This window comes from Carassius auratus, unplaced genomic scaffold (genome assembly GCF_003368295.1).
Source record: "Carassius auratus strain Wakin unplaced genomic scaffold, ASM336829v1 scaf_tig00007156, whole genome shotgun sequence".
In the NCBI taxonomy this organism is placed as follows: Eukaryota; Metazoa; Chordata; class Actinopteri; order Cypriniformes; family Cyprinidae; genus Carassius; species Carassius auratus.
This window is the reverse complement of record NW_020523815.1, coordinates 20,255-40,739: the sequence shown is the minus strand read 5'-3', so window position 1 is coordinate 40,739 and position 20,485 is coordinate 20,255. Positions and strand designations below refer to the sequence as shown.

Below are 20,485 nucleotides of genomic sequence, written 5' to 3'. Positions count from 1 at the left end.
AAATGAAAATGTGTTTGCGAGGTACCAGGTTCATGTGATGAGAAAAAACGTAGCAGTTTGTGAATGAACTTTTTTGAGTCGGACCTTTTCAAGCAGATCACGAAATGGGACTTGACAAATAATGGGGAAACTTTTCGGTCACGAAATGTAAAAGAAGTTTAGTTTTGTTTAAAGGAAATGCAACTCATATTTACGTTTTTAAAAGAATAGTTAAGACAAAAATAGCTCCAAAAATATCCAAGATGTAGATGAGTTTGATTCTCCATCAGATTTGGAGAAATGTAGCATTGCATCAATTTCTCATCAATAGATGCTCTGCAGTGGATGGGTGCCGTCAGAATGAGAGCTGATAAAAACATTACAATAATCCACAGCACTCCAACATCTGGAAAAAGATGTGCATAATTCGTTTAGTGAATCAAGTGCCAGAAGTTTGCAAACAAATCAACGGCTGCAGTGTGAGTTCAGCTGCACATGATGCCTTTAATCAGCATGTCATTTGAATGAAATTTCAATTTAAAGTTACATTATAGATTTGTGTCATTGGTTTGAACTGGAGCCTTCGTATGTCAGTTTAAGCTGAGATCAGATGCTGGAGAAGACTGACACGCATCGCTCATGATGAAAGCAGGGGGGTTTGATTGGCTCGTAATGAAGTTGTCACGCACAATCTACAAATCCCCTGCGGCCGCCGCGCTGGACATGACAGCAGTGATGGATGATGGGAGAAAACATGGCGTTGTGGGAGCCCAGGAGCTGCGTGACAACTCCATCTGATCAGGTTTGGTGAGCGGATTGGTTAGAATCTGACACACAGGAACTAAACCACAGTAGACTGAATCTATCACAAGCACACCGAGACTGAGAACCATCGGCTAACAGGGAACATCATGAACCTTCGTCCAGAAACACTAATACAACATCCATTCAGAATGTTCTCAAAGGCTTAGTATAAACTTCATTCAAATATTGGATTTTTAAATGTTGCCACTTGTTTTAGAACATCCGAAAGTAACATTCTTACAGTGTTCTCAAAATTCTGAAATGGAATGTTCTCTTAACATTTGTTTAACTGAGAAAGAACATTCCTTAAACGTTTGGAATGTTCAGAGAACATTCAGAAATAATGTTTTCATAACCTAAAGGGAATGTTAGAACAACGTTCTTGCGACATTTTTTTTTTTTTTCCCGGGTAACAGATTTAGGTTATAAAAACATTGTGGGAACATTCTACTTTCTAAAATGTTGAAATGTCCTAAAACGTAGAAAAACGTCTCTTACAGGATTTTTTAAAAAAACTTTATGTTCACTTAAGGTGTGAGATCATTTGAATGTTTATTTTTAAATGTTCTAAGAATGTTATAATGTACAGTTTTGGTGATTATAACATTATTTATTAAATGTTCGTCAAGTACAAATAACATCAAGATGTTCTGAGAATGTTATTCTATAGAGATTTTTCTTCTCAGCATTTTGAGAACGAATATCAAATATTAATAAAGTTTAAAGAACATTTCATAAACATCACTTTAAAAACATTTTGTCCTAACATTTTTATAACTTTTCAAAAACATTAGAGAAATTTGTGAAAACTAGCTAAATGACACAGTGATTATTTCATTAAATGTTATTTTTATTGAGTTTTATTGTCATTTTGTACATGACACCACAATTTAAAATCATCATAGCAGGGTTCCCCGTCGTGATGAGAATCTATAATAACTTAAAAATCTCAAATTAAAATAATTTCTAAAATAAAACAATGAAAATCAAACCTTAAATTATATTTTATTAACCTGCATGTCCGGTGACCATTAACTGACATCACAGAACTGTGAACATACAAATGTGTTGTTAAATTATTGAAATATGAAGACAATATTTTAGGTCAAAGTTGTTTGGCTGACAAGAGAAGTTCGTCAGTCTCTGCATTGCAGTACGTGTGTTTATTGCTAATGCTTTAATTGCTTGTTTCAAACACAAAACATTTCTGCTTCTCTTTTTCCCAGAAATCCTGTCTAAAATGCTTGTGTTCCGGTGCTTTCTGGACATAATTACAGGAAGACACACCTAAAATTCCCTCTGAAGTTTCTCTTGTGTTCGTCCCTCTGGATGAAGAGCGGTTAAGAGCGGATCAAAACATCATCATATCATTATTACAAACATTATATCCACAGTACACATTTAAGCGTATATATTTTATTGCTCTGTAACTATTTACATTTGTAGATTTCAGTAATAAAACTTTTTCAAAGGCTGTGTTTTTTTCTCTCTCTCTACTTCAGCTCCACCAAACTTTATTCCTATCATTCACACTTATTCACTAAACATTTGATTCCTAAAAACATGATTTTTTTTTTATTTTTTATTTTGGCTGTTGACAGTATTTTTCTGATTTATGGGGTGATAAAAAAGAAGTGTAATATCCTCTCAATAAAAACACTCAACTCTTGTCAACAAAATCAAACAAGAATTTTGAACTCAATCCAATGTTTAGGTTTTTGTTCTTGGAATGTATGCAAATGAGTGCATATTTAATTAGATATTGCTTCATTTGTATATGTAAACATTAACATTTCAGAAAACCTTTTAATACAAAGATGTTAGCATTTTTAATGGTATCAGTATAGTGATACTAGTCACTATTTTCTCTATTCACTCATGGTGTCCTTAACAAAAATATATTCTGAGAACATTTTGTCGAAGTTCTAATTAAGTTATGTAAACATTTTTTCTGAATGTTTAAAACATCCTCAAACAAAACTGTTTTTAAGAACAGATTTTAAGGGAATGTTACATTTTTACATTGTGCAAACGTTACGGGAATGTTACTTTCTCTGAAAATTCCGTAACAATTAGTAACATTAAAAAAAAAAAGAAAAACCGTTAGACGTTAAAGACCGGGTAACTTTGAACGAACATTCTATTGACGTCACTCGTGCACAACTTTGAGAACCTTTCCAAAGTTCGTTCTGAGAACGTTCCCTGCATACATTTGAATATTGTGTGTTTGCATAACAAAAGCTGTTGTTCATCCTGACACTGCAGCAGTCGAAGGCAGTAAAGCACACAGCTTTGATAACAATGCAGGGACGATCTCATGCACGCGCGCGTGGCTGTCCTTGTCCCCCGTGTGTTTGCAGTAAATGCGGTGCTGCAGTAGCACGAGGCCTGAGGTGGCCACACGAGACCCTCACGAGCTCAAACCGCTGTATATCATCATTACAGGCTACGAGCAGCTGCTCTCCTGAGCTTTACCTGCGCTCGGGCTGCTCAAGGTAGTGCTGAATTTCCTTCAAGTGGTGCTTTATAACCCTCCTGACAAACACGCGCTCCTTTATAGCAGTTCTTGTCCTCCAGCTGGATGGGTTTTTCTTTGAGAGCTGATTTCATGCAATAATTGTGTCATGCAGTGCTGTTATCCTCTATATCTCAGCACAAGAGAGGTTAGGACTTATAGAGAGGATATAGAGAGTCTATGTGGAACGATCTAAACTAAAGCTGAGGGCCCTTATAAGTGCTCTTACACTGGGCTCGCAGAGCAGCATGTAATTGTTGTTCATAATGCGGCTTGATTAGATTCGTTCCCATACATAACCTTCATTCCCTTATCTCATGGAACTAAGGTTATGTTAAGTAACTGAAGCGTTTAGCAGAATCGTTCTCATTCATTCTGGGAAGGCCATCTTAAAGTTATGATCAACGTTCTTCAGTAACGTTACTAGAACGTTCATTTAACGTTCAATTATTTAGCACAAACACATTATGTATGCATCATTCAAGGCACCCTTTTCCTGAAACATTTTATTTGGACATTCATATGATTTTTTCGGTTTTTTAAATGTTACTACATTCATGTTACTACTTCTTTTAGAACTTTCAGAGAACATTCAAAGGCAATAATTCCATAATGTTTGTGAAATGGAACTTTCCCTTATTTGTTCGCACCAAGACATTTGTATTTTATATTTTTAACATTTAAAAAACTAGATGTTTCGAACGGAAACATTGGCATGATTTTTTTTTTACTTAATGGGATCATTAGCAAAACGTTTTTGGAACATTTTACGTTACCGGACATATGCACTCACAACCATTTAAAAGTGTGTATTTCTGTATTCATTTATTATATTCATTTATGAAACATCACAGATAATAATAATAAAACATTACATGCACATATACATCTAACAAGTAATAATAGCCTACCATAATACAGTGGGCTATTGTTTATAATAAAAAATAAATAAAATTGAATATATTTACCAGTAGATTATATTAACCCTGTAGCACCTCTAATCACTATATTAGTCTAAATAGCAAATCCTCCTCCTCATAATGAACTCAAACTGAGTTTAACTGGTGTGATCCAGTAATCTCTGATTTATGAACATTCAAACTGACCTCCTGAACATTAATAGGTCCCATCTCTAAACTTAATATATATTGCTGTTATTATCAACAGCTGGATTAAATTTGTGGTCTGCATTTTACTTATTTATCGTAACATATTATTTATTATAGCTACACAGCAAGTAAGTCGACTCTTATTTTGAAATGACGCTGGGCAAGTTTATGCCATTTGATTGAATCCTGTTAGCAATTATTGATTTATTCCTACTATTATTAGTATGTATTTTATTTCACACTATTACTTTCTCAAATGTGATTTTTGCTTGCTTATTTAATTTCCACTGTTGTAATTTTATTTCACATGCACCGTTTAATCGCGCCAGATCTGAGGCGGTGGGTGTGGACGGGGACTCTTATTCTGAAGTGTCTGTAGGCGCTGGTGTGATAGCGGAAGTTCGTGCCGCTGATAGCTGCAGTTCAGGCGGATCCCGTCAGTGTCGGATCACAAACTTTCTGTCAAACCCGAAAAACATCCGGAATCCGGTGAGTGATCCGCGAAGCTGCTTCACACACTCGTTAAACAGTCGAAGGATTATAATGACAGCCGCAGCGCAGACGCGGGACAATTGACGAGCGGAGGCCTATAATACAGACTCTCTCCATCTCTTTCTCTCTCTGTGTGTGTGTGTGTGTGTGTGTGTGTGTGTTTCAGGTGACATGGGGGATAAGGAGTTGATGTGGGCTCTGAAAAATGGAGAGCTGGATGAGGTGAAGACTCTGCTGGTGAAGGTGAGAAACACACACACACACACACACACACACACACTATGTCATCACATACGTCCACAAACGTGTCCAAACAGGTCCGACAGCTCGTGAAGGTTTCTAGACCCTTTCTGTGATCTACCTCTTCTTTCTTTTTGTATATTTTGTTGTTGTTGTTGTTCTTCTCTTTCGAAGCGTTCGTTTTTCCTCCTGAAGCGTTATCCAATCAGAAAAGAGGGAGCGGTGACGTCAGCATGAAAGGAAATTTATTTAAAATTTAAGACAAATGTGTGTTTCTTTGCAATGATGATTCGAGCCCGTTATGATTTATGCCCAAAAAACATAATCCGTTGTACTTTTTTTTTTCTTAAGGGTAAAAGCAGCAGGTGGATGTTTCTAGAAGATCTCCAGTGTTTGATTCGGTTAAAACAACAGCGGTTATTAAAGTCGGGCTTGTTATTAAAATGTTTTGTAACCCGTAATCTACTTATACGGTGACTCCAGCTACTAACCAGCTGACTGTTTTATATATTTCTGTAGTTCTTCTCTTTTAAAGCCTTGTTTCGGCGTTACCCAATAGGAAACGAGGAACTGATGATGTCATCAGAAACAGAAAGTCGTTTCAGAGGTGCGGCGTGATTTTACTTTTTAATGGCTCTATTATTTTAGATTATGAAGACGAATGCGTTTTTTTATTTTTTATTATTTGATCACATGGTGATTTTAAATTAATGCACGTGTTCTAGACGTTACACATCCATTTTTGCTCTTGTTAAAAATCGACAGGTGGATTTTTTTTTTTTTAAGTTTAACCATGATATATAAATATAGTAATAATGCAGTACTGTGGTATTAACATAATAGGTTTGTTCTGTGCGGTGGTTGTTTACGGTTTAAAGATGTCCGGCTAATGTCACACACACACACACACACACACACACACACACACACACACTCCTCTGGGGTACACAAGCCAGTCTGTGTGTGTGTGTGTAGTTACACAAGGTGATATTGTGACACAGGATACACACACATGACCTACAGCTCAGAATGTGTGTGTGTGTGTGTGTGTGTGCTGAATAATGGCTTGTGTTCTGGAGTTCCTCCTCCTCTTCTGATATAATGGGATTGTGTGTGTGTGTGTGTGTGTGTGTGTGTGTGTGGTTTGAGGATGTGGGCAGGAAACCGCAGGTGTTTTGAGCTCCACCTTCTGAATAGAGAATGGTGTGGTTTTGTTTCTGTCAGCCTCAGAATCTCTCATCTTTTATCACTTTACAGCATCACTTTAACCCTTCGTATGCCAGTGAGCTGCAGATCTGGAGCCGCTCATTCAGTGTGTGTGTGTGTGTGTGTGTGTGTGTGTGTTTAGCTCGGCGGTTTACCTCAGATCACACTCGCTGCAGGTTCACACGATGGTTTTCTGAGTGAGTGTGAAGCGACTAAACCCTTGAGGTTCGTGTTAAATGCTCACAGCTAGATACAACACAGTGGAGTTAGTATTACACAATGATAATACGAATGACACAAATAGTGTTAAAAATATATATATATGCATGAGAAATATGCACAATCTGAACAATTGAGTAAGATCTGACGGATGGCTTCAGATGTTCAGGTGATGTCGTATTATATCGATTTAATAATCATCTATTAATGTCAGATTCAGTCCATGAAATACATTTGAGATTAAAACAAAACCCTCTTACATTTTATATTATCAAAATTATATTAAATTTGGAATAATAATTAATTTATTATTATTAGACATAATAATTCAGTATATTTATAATAATAAACTCTTTATATATTATTTAATATTCAATATTGTTTATAATGAGTGAAGTATCTTAAACAATAAACATTTTTTTAAATGTATTGAATATTGAATTATTCAATAGCCAATATAACTGTATAATTATATTGAATAATATATATTATTAAATTATATTTTAATAATTAACCCTAACCCCATTAATGAAATTAAAATATATTATTTTATTATTATATTCAATATTATTTATGATGATTAAAGTATATATATAAAAAATACATTATGTAGAATAATATAATTACTAAATTATAAATGTTATTTATAATAACTAATGTATCTTAAATCATATTGAAAAATTATATAATTCTATCGAATAATAAATATTATAAATCAGTACTACCTAATAATGAACGCTAACCAGGTTACATAATATAATTTGTTAACTAAAACTACTAATGATTTTTATAAAGTATAATCTTTAAGAATAATAAATGTAATATTCAGTCTCCGGGGTATATTTGCAGCAAAAATCCAAAAAACATAATATGGGTCAAAATTATAGATTAATCATTAGGATGTTAAGGTTATGAAGACAAATATAATGAAACGTAATATGCATTGCAAGGAACTTGATTTAAACAATGATTTTCTCAGTGTTTTTTAAATGGTTGCATCTCAGCTAAATATGGTGAGATCCTAACAAACCCTGCATGGATCAGAATCTGATGCATTCAGCTTTCAGACGATGCATGCATCCAAACGGAGCGGTGTGAGTGCTGGTGTGCTCCAGGGACACCTCTCTAATGTCTGTGACTCTGTGCAGGCGGAGGATGTGAACCGGACTCTGGAAGGAGGACGCAAGCCGCTTCATTACGCTGTGGACTGCGGTCAGGCCGAGATGGTGGAGTTCCTGCTGTCTAAAGGAGCCGATGTGAACGTAAGGCTGCGTGTGTGTGTGTGTGTGTGTTCAGATGACTTTCGGCTCCAGACAGTGTGTAAATGTTTAATGTGTGGGGTCACTGGAGCAATACTATCTCACACAAACCTGATCGCATCAAACCAGCAGCTCTCCTCCCGTCAAATTAAAGAGTTAGATTATTTCACAATCTTACTGATTTTATCTGATTTTTTTATGAATGCAGCCTTGACAAACAGAAACAGACTGTCTTAAGTTTCAGTTTTTAGATTTTGAGATGTATGCATCATCTTAAAGCTGAATAAATACATTTTCCGTTGTGTATTTGTTTGTTATGATAGCACAATATTTGGCCGAGGTGCAGGAATCTGAGCGTGCAAAAAAATCTAGATATTGAGGAAAATCATCTTTAAAGTTGTTCAAATCAAGCTCTTAGCAATGCATATCACTAGTCAAAAATTAAGTTTTGATATATTTACAGTAGGAGATTTTTGGAACATAATTTTGACCCATGCAATGTTTTTTTAGTTATTTCTAGAAATATCCCCCGGAGACTTGAGACTGATTTATTTATATATATATATACACACACATTAATATCATATCATTTTTAGCATTTTTTGTTATTGTTAAAATGGTCTATAAATGGCTCATAGATTAAATGTCAATCTATTTGTGCCAGTTTTGGAATAATTCAGTAAGATTAAAAACTGCCTACAAATATGTGAGCTTGAAGCAGAAGACTCCTAAATTATATAATTTATTAATCACAACCATTGCACATCATTGAGACACTTTTATTAGTTTTTCAGTTTCATTTTAAAGTTTATTTATTTATTTTTAATTATTTGTAGGTTAAATAAACCAATCTTTTGTGTATACTATGGGATAATTCAGTGAAATAAAATGCTGCAAAAACATCTTTATATAATGAAATGTTTTAAGGCAAAACAAAAAAAACTGCAAAATTATAATTATTAAAATAATATTTATATATATATATATATATATATATATATATATATTATATATATATATATATATATATATATATATATATATATATATATATATATTATATATATATATATATATATATTTTATTTTAGGATTATAATAATAATAATACATTATGTTTTAATTTATAAAATTATATTTGTATAAATTATAGTTATATTTAGAAAAAAAATTCTGTTTATTAAATATGTGCATTAAATACAAATATTTAATTATATTTGACTTGTTTAGGAGTATAATGTAGTAATTAAAAATATTGATATTTGTTCTTCAACATTAATATTTATTTCACTTTCAATTATCTTAGTACATAAAGTTAAACTTATATAAAATTAGAAAATTAAATTTAAATGTAAATAAAATTGTTTTATTTAAATTAAGAAAAACTAAAAAATATACATATAAAATTGATTTCAAGTGTAAAAATGTTTTCTGATTTTAGTTTGAGTTGCGTGATAATGATAATAACTCTGATTTGAGATAAAGCGCTCTCTTTTCCTTCATTCTCTGTGCGCTCTATCGCTTCATCTCTGTCCCGGTTTCCCTGCGATCGGGGAAATGCTCTTGAGATAAGAGACTTGTGAGAGATAACACACTCTTGTGCTCAGCGTGTGTGTGTGTGTGTGTGTGTGATGTAATGTGTTGTTCTCCACAGGCTCCAGATAAACACGGCATCACTCCGCTGCTGTCTGCCACATACGAGGGTCACGTGAGCTGCGTCAAGATTCTTCTAGAAAAGGTACTGGGGTGTGTGTGTGTGTGTGTGTGTGTGTGTGTGAGAGAGAGAGAGAGAGAGAGAGAGTAATCTGTGCATATTGTGGGATAATCTAGTGATTCACATCATGTTCTAATTAAAATGATTATAATAATCCTGTGTTATACAAGTCAAATAAATCATGCATTTCTATGTTTTTTTACATTTTTTTATATTTAAAATATTTATATTAAACGATTAATATGTTACACAAGTGTTTAAGAATGTTGAACTTTATTTTGCTTATTTAGAATTATCTAAAATGTAATTTAATATCAATATATTTGTGTAATCCGGTTGAAATACTGCAAAAGACTCCTAACTAAATCGTAATAATCATAATTAAAATTATTTAAATTAATTATTTAAAAAAATTATGAGATTAAATAAAATAATAATATAAAAACATTTAATTATATTTTACTTGTGTGAAATTAGAATGTAATAATAATAATTAAAAATATACATATATACAAGACTCTTAAATTATATAATTACAATTATTTAAATAATATAACTTTATTTAATCAATTCTACACTGTAAAAAGAAGGGGTGGGGGGGTATACTGGTAATTATCTTATGTTTAATAAGATTAAATAAAATAATAATATTTAAAATATGTAATTATATTTAACTTGTTTAGAATTATGATTTAATATAATAAATAAGACAATACTTATATAATAAAATTATTTAAATAAAGTAATTATTTTGTGTTTAAAAAAATATTTAATTATATGTAACTTTTTTTAGAATTGTTTTAATAATTAAAAAAAAAAGTAGTCAAGACTCTTAAATTGTTTTTAAATATAAAATGGTTTAATAAATTCTATACTGTAAAATACTGTGAAATATACTGGTAATTATATTTATAAGATTAAATAAAATAATATTACAAAAATATTTAATTATATTTGACTTGTTTAGAATGATAATTTAATACTAAAAAAATAGATAAAACTCTTTATATATTTAAAATTATTTAAATAATATAATATTATTGAATAAATTCTACACTATAAAAAAAGAAAGGGGGGGCGAAGAAAAATATATTGGTAATTTATTTTATGTTTAATATGATTAAATAAAATTATATTAAAAGTATTTAATTATATTTGACTTACCAGTACTATATTTTTAATTATATATTTTAATAATTGAAAAAAGAAATAGCCAAGACTCTTAAATTATATAATCACAATTATTTAAATAATACAACTTTGTTTAATAAAATCTACACAGTAAAAAGAAGGGGGGGGGGATATACTGGTTATTATTTTAGAAGATTAAATAAAATAATAATATTAATATTTAATTATATTTGACTTGTTTAGAATTATGATTTAATAATAAAAAGACTCTTAAATTATATAAAATAAAAATGAGTTATATACTATAACATTATTAAATAAAAATATACTTTTACAATAATATAATTAAAATTATTAAAACAATATAACATTAATAAATTCTACACTGTAAAAAGAAAGGGGGAAGAGGGAAATATACTGGTAATTATTTTGTTTAATAAGATTAAATAAAATAATAATATAAAAAATGTTCAATTATATTTTATACTTGTTTATAATTGATTTAATAATAAAAAAGACTCTTAAATTATATAAAATAAAAATTATTTAAATAATATAACATTATTAAATAAAAAATAATTAATCGTTTCTGTAAAAAAAAAAAAAACTCCTTCAAGTTAATATAGCACATTGTGCCCTAGATTTGTTTCTCTATAAACCGGTCTAAAGCATGCAGTGACTGCAGGTTGTTGAATGTTCCTGCTGTTCCTAATAAACACTGAATGTGTATTTCCACACAGTCTCTGGCTTCACTTCTGCTCTTGTGTTGTGTGTACAGTCACAGCGTCCAGTGCTGCTCACAGAAAGAGCTTTTGTTTGTGGGTTTAAAGCTGAAAGCGTGTGAACGCGGCTGTAAACGGGACGTCCACAGGGTCAGACGGGGTTATATAATGAGATGCTCCTGCATGAGCTGAAATCCCCATGAGATCTGTAGACGACTGCAGGGCTTTCTGAACCCAAGCATGAACTTACTGAAGGGGTTAATCCCTTGTTAAAGTAATAGGGCCCTATGAAATCTTCTTCTCTTTTTTTTTTCCCAATTAAATTTTGTCCTCCCATTTTAAGCTTTCTGGACATTTTAATGGTTTTAGTAACCAGAAAGTGCGTCTAATTAATTGCAATCATAAATATTTAATGGTTTGATTAAATGTCGATTAATAACATTTTTATTAAAACTTATATATATTTTTTTTTTTTTGCAATAATAGGGACCTATAATTTATTTATATTCTATTTTTGTTTATTTTTTTTTCTGATAATTAAATGAAGGCATAAAACATTATATTATTTTATCCTTTAGGGTATATGAATATCATGCCCTTTTGATTTTTTTTTTTTTTGTGTGTTTTTTTTCTTAAATTATTATGTTAGTAATATTATTGTTATTGCCTTTTATTTATATAATTTTTTCACAATTACTTGTACATTTAATTATATATTTCATATGACAAAAAAATCTGAATGAAATTAAAAATTAAAACTTTCCCACACTGATGCTGAGAAATAAAGCAGATGAGAGGAAGAGTCACACGACTGAAACAGACAGAAAGAGTGATAGAAAAGCACTTCCCCTTTTTTAAGTTGTCAGACGCTCTAAACAGGAAGTACAACTTCCAAAATCATCTCCAGCATAATCATCTCATTCATTATATTCTTTAAGAGCTTATATTCTACTTCTACCTCGATTCCTTTTATTTCCCCCTGATGTACACCTGAAGCATTTTATAATTGTTGTTTTTTTATGATTTCCCTAAAATTAAACCGCCTGTTTCTACTGCTGTATCTTTAAGAACTCGACCTGTTAATGAGCTCTGTGATTGGCTAACCTCTTCGCATATGAAATGAGCCACTAACCACCAAGCTGCTGAATATCCAAATAGGTGAAAATATGCTAATTAATGTACTCTAAAATGAAAATAAAGTGAAACTAAGAATATATAGACCTCTTTGAAAAATATAAACGTGCTTTATCCTGTTAATAATCCTAAAAAGTTTATCTAAATTTAGTTTTGGAATTTGTTTAGAATGTTTCTTAAATATTTAATTTCTATTTTAAATATGACATTTTATTCTAATCATAATTTAATAGGTTTTTTATGATCATTCCAAAAATTAAATCGCTGTATCTTTAAGAACTCGACCTGTTAATGAGCTCTGTGATTGGCTAACCTCTTCGCATACGAAATGAGCCACAACCCACCAAGCTGTTGAATATCCACTAGGTGCTGATATTCAATTCAATACAAGTTTATTTGTATAGCGCTTTTTACGATACAAATCATTACAAAGCAACTTTACAGAAAAATTACGTTTCCTATAATATTTACTAGTAGCTTATAAGTGGTGACTGTCAGTTTGTAAAATCCCGTGGTAAAACATAGAAACGAAGGCTATTCCAGAGTTTGGAGCCAAATGTGAGAAAGCTCTACCTCCTTTAGTGGACTTCGCTATCCTAGGAACTACCAAAAGTCCAGTGTTTTGTGACCTTAGGGAGTGTGATGGGTTGTAGCGTGGTAGAAGGCTAGTTAGGTACGCTGGAGCTAAACCATTTAGGGCCTTATAGGTAAGTAATGATAATTTGTAAATGATACGGAACTTAATAGGTAGCCAGTGCAAAGACTGTAAAATTGGGGTAATATGATCATATTTTCTTGACCTGGTAAGGACTCTAGCTGCTGCATTTTGGACGACCTGTAGCTTGTTTATTGAAGAAGCAGGACAACCACCTAGAAGTGCATTACAATAGTCCAGTCTAGAGGTCATGAATGCATGAACTAGCTTTTCTGCATCAGAAACAGATAACATGTTTCGTAGCTTGGCAATGTTTCTAAGATGGAAGAATGCAGTTTTTGTAACACTGGAAATATGATTTTCAAAAGACAAATTGCTGTCTAATATAACACCCAGATTTCTGACTGTAGAGGAAGTAACAGTACATCCGTCTAGTTGCAGATTGTAATCTACTAGATTCTGTGTAGTGTTTTTGGTCCAATAATTCATATCTCTGTCTTATCCTGATTTAATTTGAGAAAATTATTTGTCATCCAATCTTTTACATTTTTAATACACTCTGTTAGCTTAGATAATTGGGAAGTTTCATCTGGTCTCGTTGAGATATATAGCTGAGTATCATCAGCATAACAGTGGAAGCTAATTCCGTATTTTCTAATAATATTACCAAGGGGCAACATGTATATTGAAAATTGAAGGGGACCTAGGACGGATCCTTGTGGCACTCCATATTTTACTGATGAAAAATGAGATGACTCCCCATTTAAATAAATAAAATGGTAGCGATCGGACAGGTAGGATTTAAACCATCTTAGAGCCTGCCCTTGAATACCTGTATAGTTTTGTAATCGATCTATGAGTATGTCATGATCTATGGTGTCGAACGCAGCACTAAGATCAAGTAAGACTAGAAATGAGATGCAGCCTTAATTTTAACAAGTGCAGTTTCTGTGCTATGGTGGGGCCTGAAACCTGACTGAAATTCTTCATACAGATCATTTTTATGCAGGAAGGTGCTCAATTGAGCAGACACAACTTTTTCAAAATTTTAGACATAAATGGAAGATTTGAAATAGGCCTATAATTTGCCAGTACACTAGGATCTAGTTTTGGTTTCTTAATAAGAGGCTTGATAACCGCCAGCTTGAATGGTTTTGGGACGTGACCTAAAGATAATGACGAGTTTATGATATTGAGAAGCGGTTCTTCGGCTACAGGTAACAGCTCTTTCAGTAATTTAGTGGGTACAGGATCTAATAAACGTGTTGTAAAGCACTGCAGTTTATCTTTGGGTGCGATGGATGAAACTGAAGTGTTAGATGCTGTAGAATCTACATTCACTATTGTATTTCTAATGTTATCTATTTTATCAGTGAAGAAATTCATAAAGTCATTACTATTTAACGTTGGTGGAATATTTGAATCAGGTGGCGTCTGGTAATTTGTTAATTTAGCCACTGTGCTAAATAAAAACCGTGGATTGTTTTGGTTATTTTCAATGAGTTTGTGTATATGCTCTGCCCTAGCAGTTTAATTTTAAAAACTTCCAAGTTTTTCTCCATTTGCGTTCAAGACTACGAGTTAATTTCTTGAGAGAGTGAGTATTACTGTTATACCAGGCCACAGTACGTTTTTCTCTAACCTTTTTCAATTTGTTAGGGGCAACAGCTTCTAATGTATTAGAGAAAATAGTACCCATGTTGTCAGTAATTTCGTCTAATTCATGTGTATTTTTGGGTACAAATAGCAGTTGAGATAGATCAGGCAGGTTATTTGCAAATCTGTCTTTGGTGGCTGGAACAATAGTTCTGCCCAGACGGTATCGCTGCGACATATAGTTAATATCAGTTATACGCAGCATGCACGATACAAGGAAATGGTCTGTAATATCATCACTTTGAGGTACAATATCTATAGCAGTAAGATCGATTCCATGAGATATAATTAAATCTAGTGTATGATTAAAACGATGAGTGGGCCCGGTGACATTTTGCTTGACTCTAAAAGAGATTATTAGCTCAGTAAACGCAAGTCCTAATGTATCGTTTGTATTATCAACGTGAATATTAAAATGCATATGCAAATGATATGCTTATGAGCCGTGTTTGCAGTTCAGTAGATGTTTTCTAAGGAGGAAAGTTTGAATTGTGATCATCACCGTCTACTTTGAGCAAACTTTGATTATTGCTGATATGATTGCTGCATTGTGTTATCATGTGTACAGCACAGGGTCACTATCTGGACTCATGATCTTCTACCCAGCATGCATCAGCACTGACCACAGCGCAGAGAACAAACAGCGAGCTGAACAGACGTTTATTATGCGGCGAGAGATGTGAAACTACAGAATGAAGTGGTGTGTGTTCGGGGCCCGCTGGTGTTTTCACAGCGAGTGAATGAAGAAATCGATGGCTCCTCAGATGTTTGATGGCAGAGTAAAGCTGTGACTGCAGACTCTGACCTGTGTGTAAAGAGGAATAATTCAGTCCACATCCACAGTTGACGATCAATACGCCGCATCGATCCGCCCGCAGGGTAATATTTCTGTAAAGGATTGCCCTCGTGTTCGAGGGACCCCGCAGGTCCGGCTCCTGTAGATTATGCATGAGATTCACTGTTACTCAATAACGGCGTAATCAGCTCTTTTCGGTCGGGTGGAAGGCTAATCTGCTGTGAATTGCTCTTTATTTCTTGAATAATGTTGTGTCGTGTGAAATCTAGCAGGAAGTTTGACACTAACGGTGTAAAGTCTGGTTACTCTTGATGAAACCGCAGAATTAGGGGCCGTTCACAACCCTCTACGGACACCTTTGCAATCGAATCACCATTAGCTAGTAATACTTTATAATACTTGCCATACTTTACTATATATATAGAGAGAGAGAGAGAGCATATTTTTTCATAGTATCTGAAAGTATGCTGTTAACATCAGTCAGCCAAGCATTATAATATGTTAATCAAGTATTATTTAATAAAAGAAGTTTGGTAATTAGAATTAAAGCTTGGTAACTATGTATGAATGCAAATTAGTCATTTAAACTAAACTTAGGACTGGTGGTGGTGCTTTTTTGGCTATTTAAGGGGAAAAACAACAAATTGGTGAAAAAATTGGGAAAAGCTAACAATAATACTGATAGAATTATATTAATAATAGTATTATTATAAGAATTCTACTAATAAGAACAAAACAAACACGCTAAAGCTGCTGGATTTATGAATATTACTGAAATCAAAACAAGGATGATGATTTTGCTTATGTAGCGCATCAAATCTGCATGTTTTGTAAGACTCTCTCGCTTTCATTCACTTTGTGCGTGTGAGAGAAAGCAACAGCAAGTCATTTGACTTCGCACAAGAGTTTAGCGTAATCCAAATTCACAAACATGGGTGCGCTGCGCATCCATAATAATAATAATAATAATATCACAGACCACTCAGTTAGTTTTTGGTGAGTGAAACTATATATCTGTGCTGAACTTGTACTTTGCCTCCAGCTCACACACTGGCGAATAAAATCTGACAATTTATTAGCCATTGGCTAATATTAGACATCATTTAGTCGCCCAGAGTGAAGATTTAGTTGCATATATGAGTGATTTACTCACAATGTAGAGGGTTGATTCACACAGAACCTGTCTTCTGAAGCATTTCTCTAAGCTACTTTATTTGTTGAAGGGAGAAGAACAGCGCTGATGAACAGCAGTGATAGTGTTTCCTTGGTTACCACTGTAAACAAACCAACACTGCGCTGATGAACAGCAGTGATGGTGTTTCCTTGGTTACCACTGTAAACAAACCAACACTGGCTTATGAACAGCAGTGATAGTGTTTCCTTGGTTACCACTGTAAACAAACCAACACTGGCTTATGAACAGCAGTGATAGTGTTTCCTTGGTTACCACTGTAAACAAACCAACACTGGCTTATGAACAGCAGTGATAGTGTTTCCTTGGTTACCACTGTAAACAAACCAACTCTGCGCTTATGAACAGCAGTGATAGTGTTTCCTTGGTTACCACTGTAAACAAACCAACTCTGCGCTTATGAACAGCAGTGATAGTGTTTCCTTGGTTACCACTGTAAACAAACCAACTCTGCGCTTATGAACAGCAGTGATAGTGTTTCCTTGGTTACCACTGTAAACAAACCAACTCTGCGCTTATGAACAGCAGTGATACAGTGTTTCCTTGGTTACCGCTGTAAACAAACCAGCGCTGCGCTTATGAACAGCAGTGATACAGTGTTTCCTTGGTTACCACTGTAAACAAACCAACACTGAGCTTATGAACAGCAGTGACGCAGTGTTTCCATGGTAACCTCTGTAAACAAAACAACACTGGCTTATGAACAGCAGTGATACAGTGTTTCCTTGGTTACCACTGTAAACAAACCAACACTGGCTTATGAACAGCAGTGATAGTGTTTCCTTGGTTACCGCTGTAAACAAATCAATGCTGTGCTTATGAACAGCAACGATACAGTGTTTCCTTGGTTACCGCAATCAGAAAAATCACTGAAAAATGTATAATAACATTTTTTTATTTTACTATCAGTTGTGCTGTAAAATAAATATTATTATTAATAATAATAAGTATAATAGATACACAATTTTCTACTATACTGTTAGAATTCATGTTTATATATTTATTTAGTAGAAGTAATACAAGTAATATTCATATAGTCATATAAATAATCCCAAACATTTTTGGCAAAACTGTGCAGCCTTACAAAAAATTGCGGCAAACTTGGGTATTTTAATTTGTGGCAATCACATTTGTTATCAAAAAAATCACAGAAAATTATTTTGTAAAAATTTTTTTTAAGATAATAAAATGTAATGTTGTATAACATAGTGTTGTGTAATAGTGTGGTTGTGTGTACTAGAGCCTTGTGTAACTGTGTGTGTGTGTGTGTGTGTAAGAATGGTTTGCTCTTGAATCACCGCAGTGTTGTGTAAGTGTGTCTCAATCTCGTCTCAACACTCGGACACACACACACACACACACACACACACACACACACACACACCCTGCATGTGAACCTGTTAGTTTATAAAAATGAATGCAAGTGTGTGTGTGTTTGTTTCTGCTGCAGAACTTGTTTAATCAGTGTGTGTGTTCCTCTAGGGTGCTGATAAGGGAAGGAAAGGTCCGGATGGTCTCAGTGCGTTCGAGGCGGCCGAGAGCGATGCTATTAAAGCTCTACTGAAGTGAGTCGGACGCTGCCGGCAGCGGAGAGGTTCTGACCACAACCACTGGATCCAGCGCACACACACACACACACACACACCTCTCTGTCTCGGCCCGCTGGCTGCTGTAGCTCCTTTAGGTTTCATTTTTTTATTTTTATTTTCTCTCCATGTCCTTTGTATTTGATTTTGGCGAGGGGCTTAATTTCCCCTCTAGTTGATCGGAGTCAGCCATTGGCTGATGGACCTGTCACTCATGCCTCCCATGTGGACCAATGGGAACGCCTGTCTAACACCACTAAACACGGACTTTAGAGTTCAGACTACAGTGAGTGAGCGAGTGTGTGATGATGAGGTATGATAACGTGTACTGTTAATTAGAAACGAGTTGTTTGTATAGTTCATAGATCTGATGAATTTCCCTGCATTCCTGCCCGAGGATCCCTCCTTCAGCTCAACGACGTTCCCGTCGCATTAGATGCTCAAAGAACAAATATTACAGATGCTTGAATCGTTCTGCTGACGTGCACGTTTGCTTTTGTGCCCCTTTGATCTTGTGTTGTTGTGGCAGAAATAAATGCTGTGCGCTTGTAGAGTGTTAAACAGGTTCTCTCTCTCTCTCTCTCTCTCTCTCTGTGTATCTCTCTCTCTCTCTCTCTCTCTCTCTCTCTCTCTCTGTGCATGATGGTGTTTTAGCTTTCAATAGTCTTGATTCACATCGGTCAGCGAATAAGCATTTAAAACATCCATATGTGCTATTGTTGTGAAAAAGTCCCTTTGAAAACAAATAAAACGATTTCAAATTATCTGTTTGATTTTGTCTAATTTCTAAAGGTTCAACCGAAACGTATTATATATTGTATATTGTATATATGTATGTATAATTATCAGTGTATATTTATTTATTATTATTATTATAAATTCATATTAAATATTTTAAATATATATTTGTGTACAATTTGTAGCCATGTTTTTGTTGTTCAATTAATATATATATATATATATATATATATATATATACAAGTATGCATTTGTTATTTTTGTTTATTTTTATTACATTTGTGTATGTGTATATATATATATATATATATATATATTATATTTAATACATTGATATTAAATATAATTATATATTTATGCATTAATTAAATATTAGTAAGTAAAAAAAATATTTTGTTCAAGGAATGTATATATATATATATATATATATATATATATATATATATATATATATATATATAAAATGTAATTTATTACTGTTTAATATATTTATATTAAGTATGCATTTAAGATTTTTTCAAATATTGTATTCGTATATTTTTTTATTAATGTAGATAGATAGATATATAGATAGATAGATGTGTTATCCCTTAAAAATCATTATTTTATGACAAGGCTGTTTTTAATTTACTTTTTATATTTACTTTAATTTTCAAGTTTCTTTTTAATCATTAAAATAACTTGTAACACTTCACAATTTTACCAATCGTTTCCTAAACGATAACGTTAGTTAAAGTTTCCTAATGCTATATTGTGAAGTGTTACATTTGGTGATGTCATCAAAGCCTGGACTAATCGACTGGGGATTCGATCATGGGGGGGTTTTCTTTAATTAAGTGATTTTGTTAATTACTGATCACCTCGGCGAGTCTCACACCTTTGTCTCTGTCACAACACAAAGCAGTCAATTATTCAGCTGCTGCACAACTGAGAAAGTTTAATGGCACCTTCAGTTTCTCCAGACGGTCTGTGAATATAAAACAGCTCGTTTTGTTTTGTCTGTGCTCGATGTGACGATAAACACATCAGTCCAAGTCTAAAGAGAGACCGTTTACTGTCTTAATGTGTTCTGGAGAAACTCTGTGTTTGTCTTCAGTATCTTTTATCAGAATGTAATAACTTTCTCCACCTTTGACTTTCCTCTCTGCCTGACTTCAGGGGAAGTCATTAAAATGCCTGTTTTTGGCAGCACAATGGGAGTTTTTCATCAGAATTACTAAATGAATCCAAGAGAGAAGTGTTTCTCAACAGGGGCAATATAACACTGGATGCTTTCTGGTTTAGAAAGAAATGTATGGAAATGCTTCTTGCTTGCTGATTGGCTGCGGTTGGTTTGAA

At 33.3% G+C, this 20,485-nt stretch overlaps 1 protein-coding gene across 1 annotated transcript; it reads left to right on the top strand.

Annotated features, from left to right (window-relative positions):
• Positions 1 to 4,757: 4,757 nt before the first annotated feature.
• On the top strand, positions 4,758 to 19,173 carry LOC113071341 (myotrophin-like). Its single transcript, XM_026244704.1, has 5 exons — positions 4,758 to 4,896; positions 5,066 to 5,142; positions 7,713 to 7,826; positions 9,478 to 9,561; positions 18,306 to 19,173. The coding sequence occupies exons 2-5, from the start codon at positions 5,071 to 5,073 to the stop codon at positions 18,390 to 18,392; spliced, it is 357 nt and encodes a 118-aa protein (XP_026100489.1). The 5' UTR covers positions 4,758 to 4,896; positions 5,066 to 5,070; the 3' UTR covers positions 18,393 to 19,173.
• Positions 19,174 to 20,485: the final 1,312 nt, after the last annotated feature.

Excerpts from the sequence above, each read along its gene's own strand:
- LOC113071341 (XM_026244704.1), top strand. The coding sequence starts at position 5,071 with ATGGGGGATAAGGAGTTGATGTGGGCTCTGAAAAATGGAGAGCTGGAT. Across the intron at positions 5,143-7,712 it reads TGAAGACTCTGCTGGTGAAG|GCGGAGGATGTGAACCGGAC; the intron begins GTGAGAAACACA and ends GACTCTGTGCAG. Across the intron at positions 9,562-18,305 it reads TCAAGATTCTTCTAGAAAAG|GGTGCTGATAAGGGAAGGAA; the intron begins GTACTGGGGTGT and ends GTGTTCCTCTAG.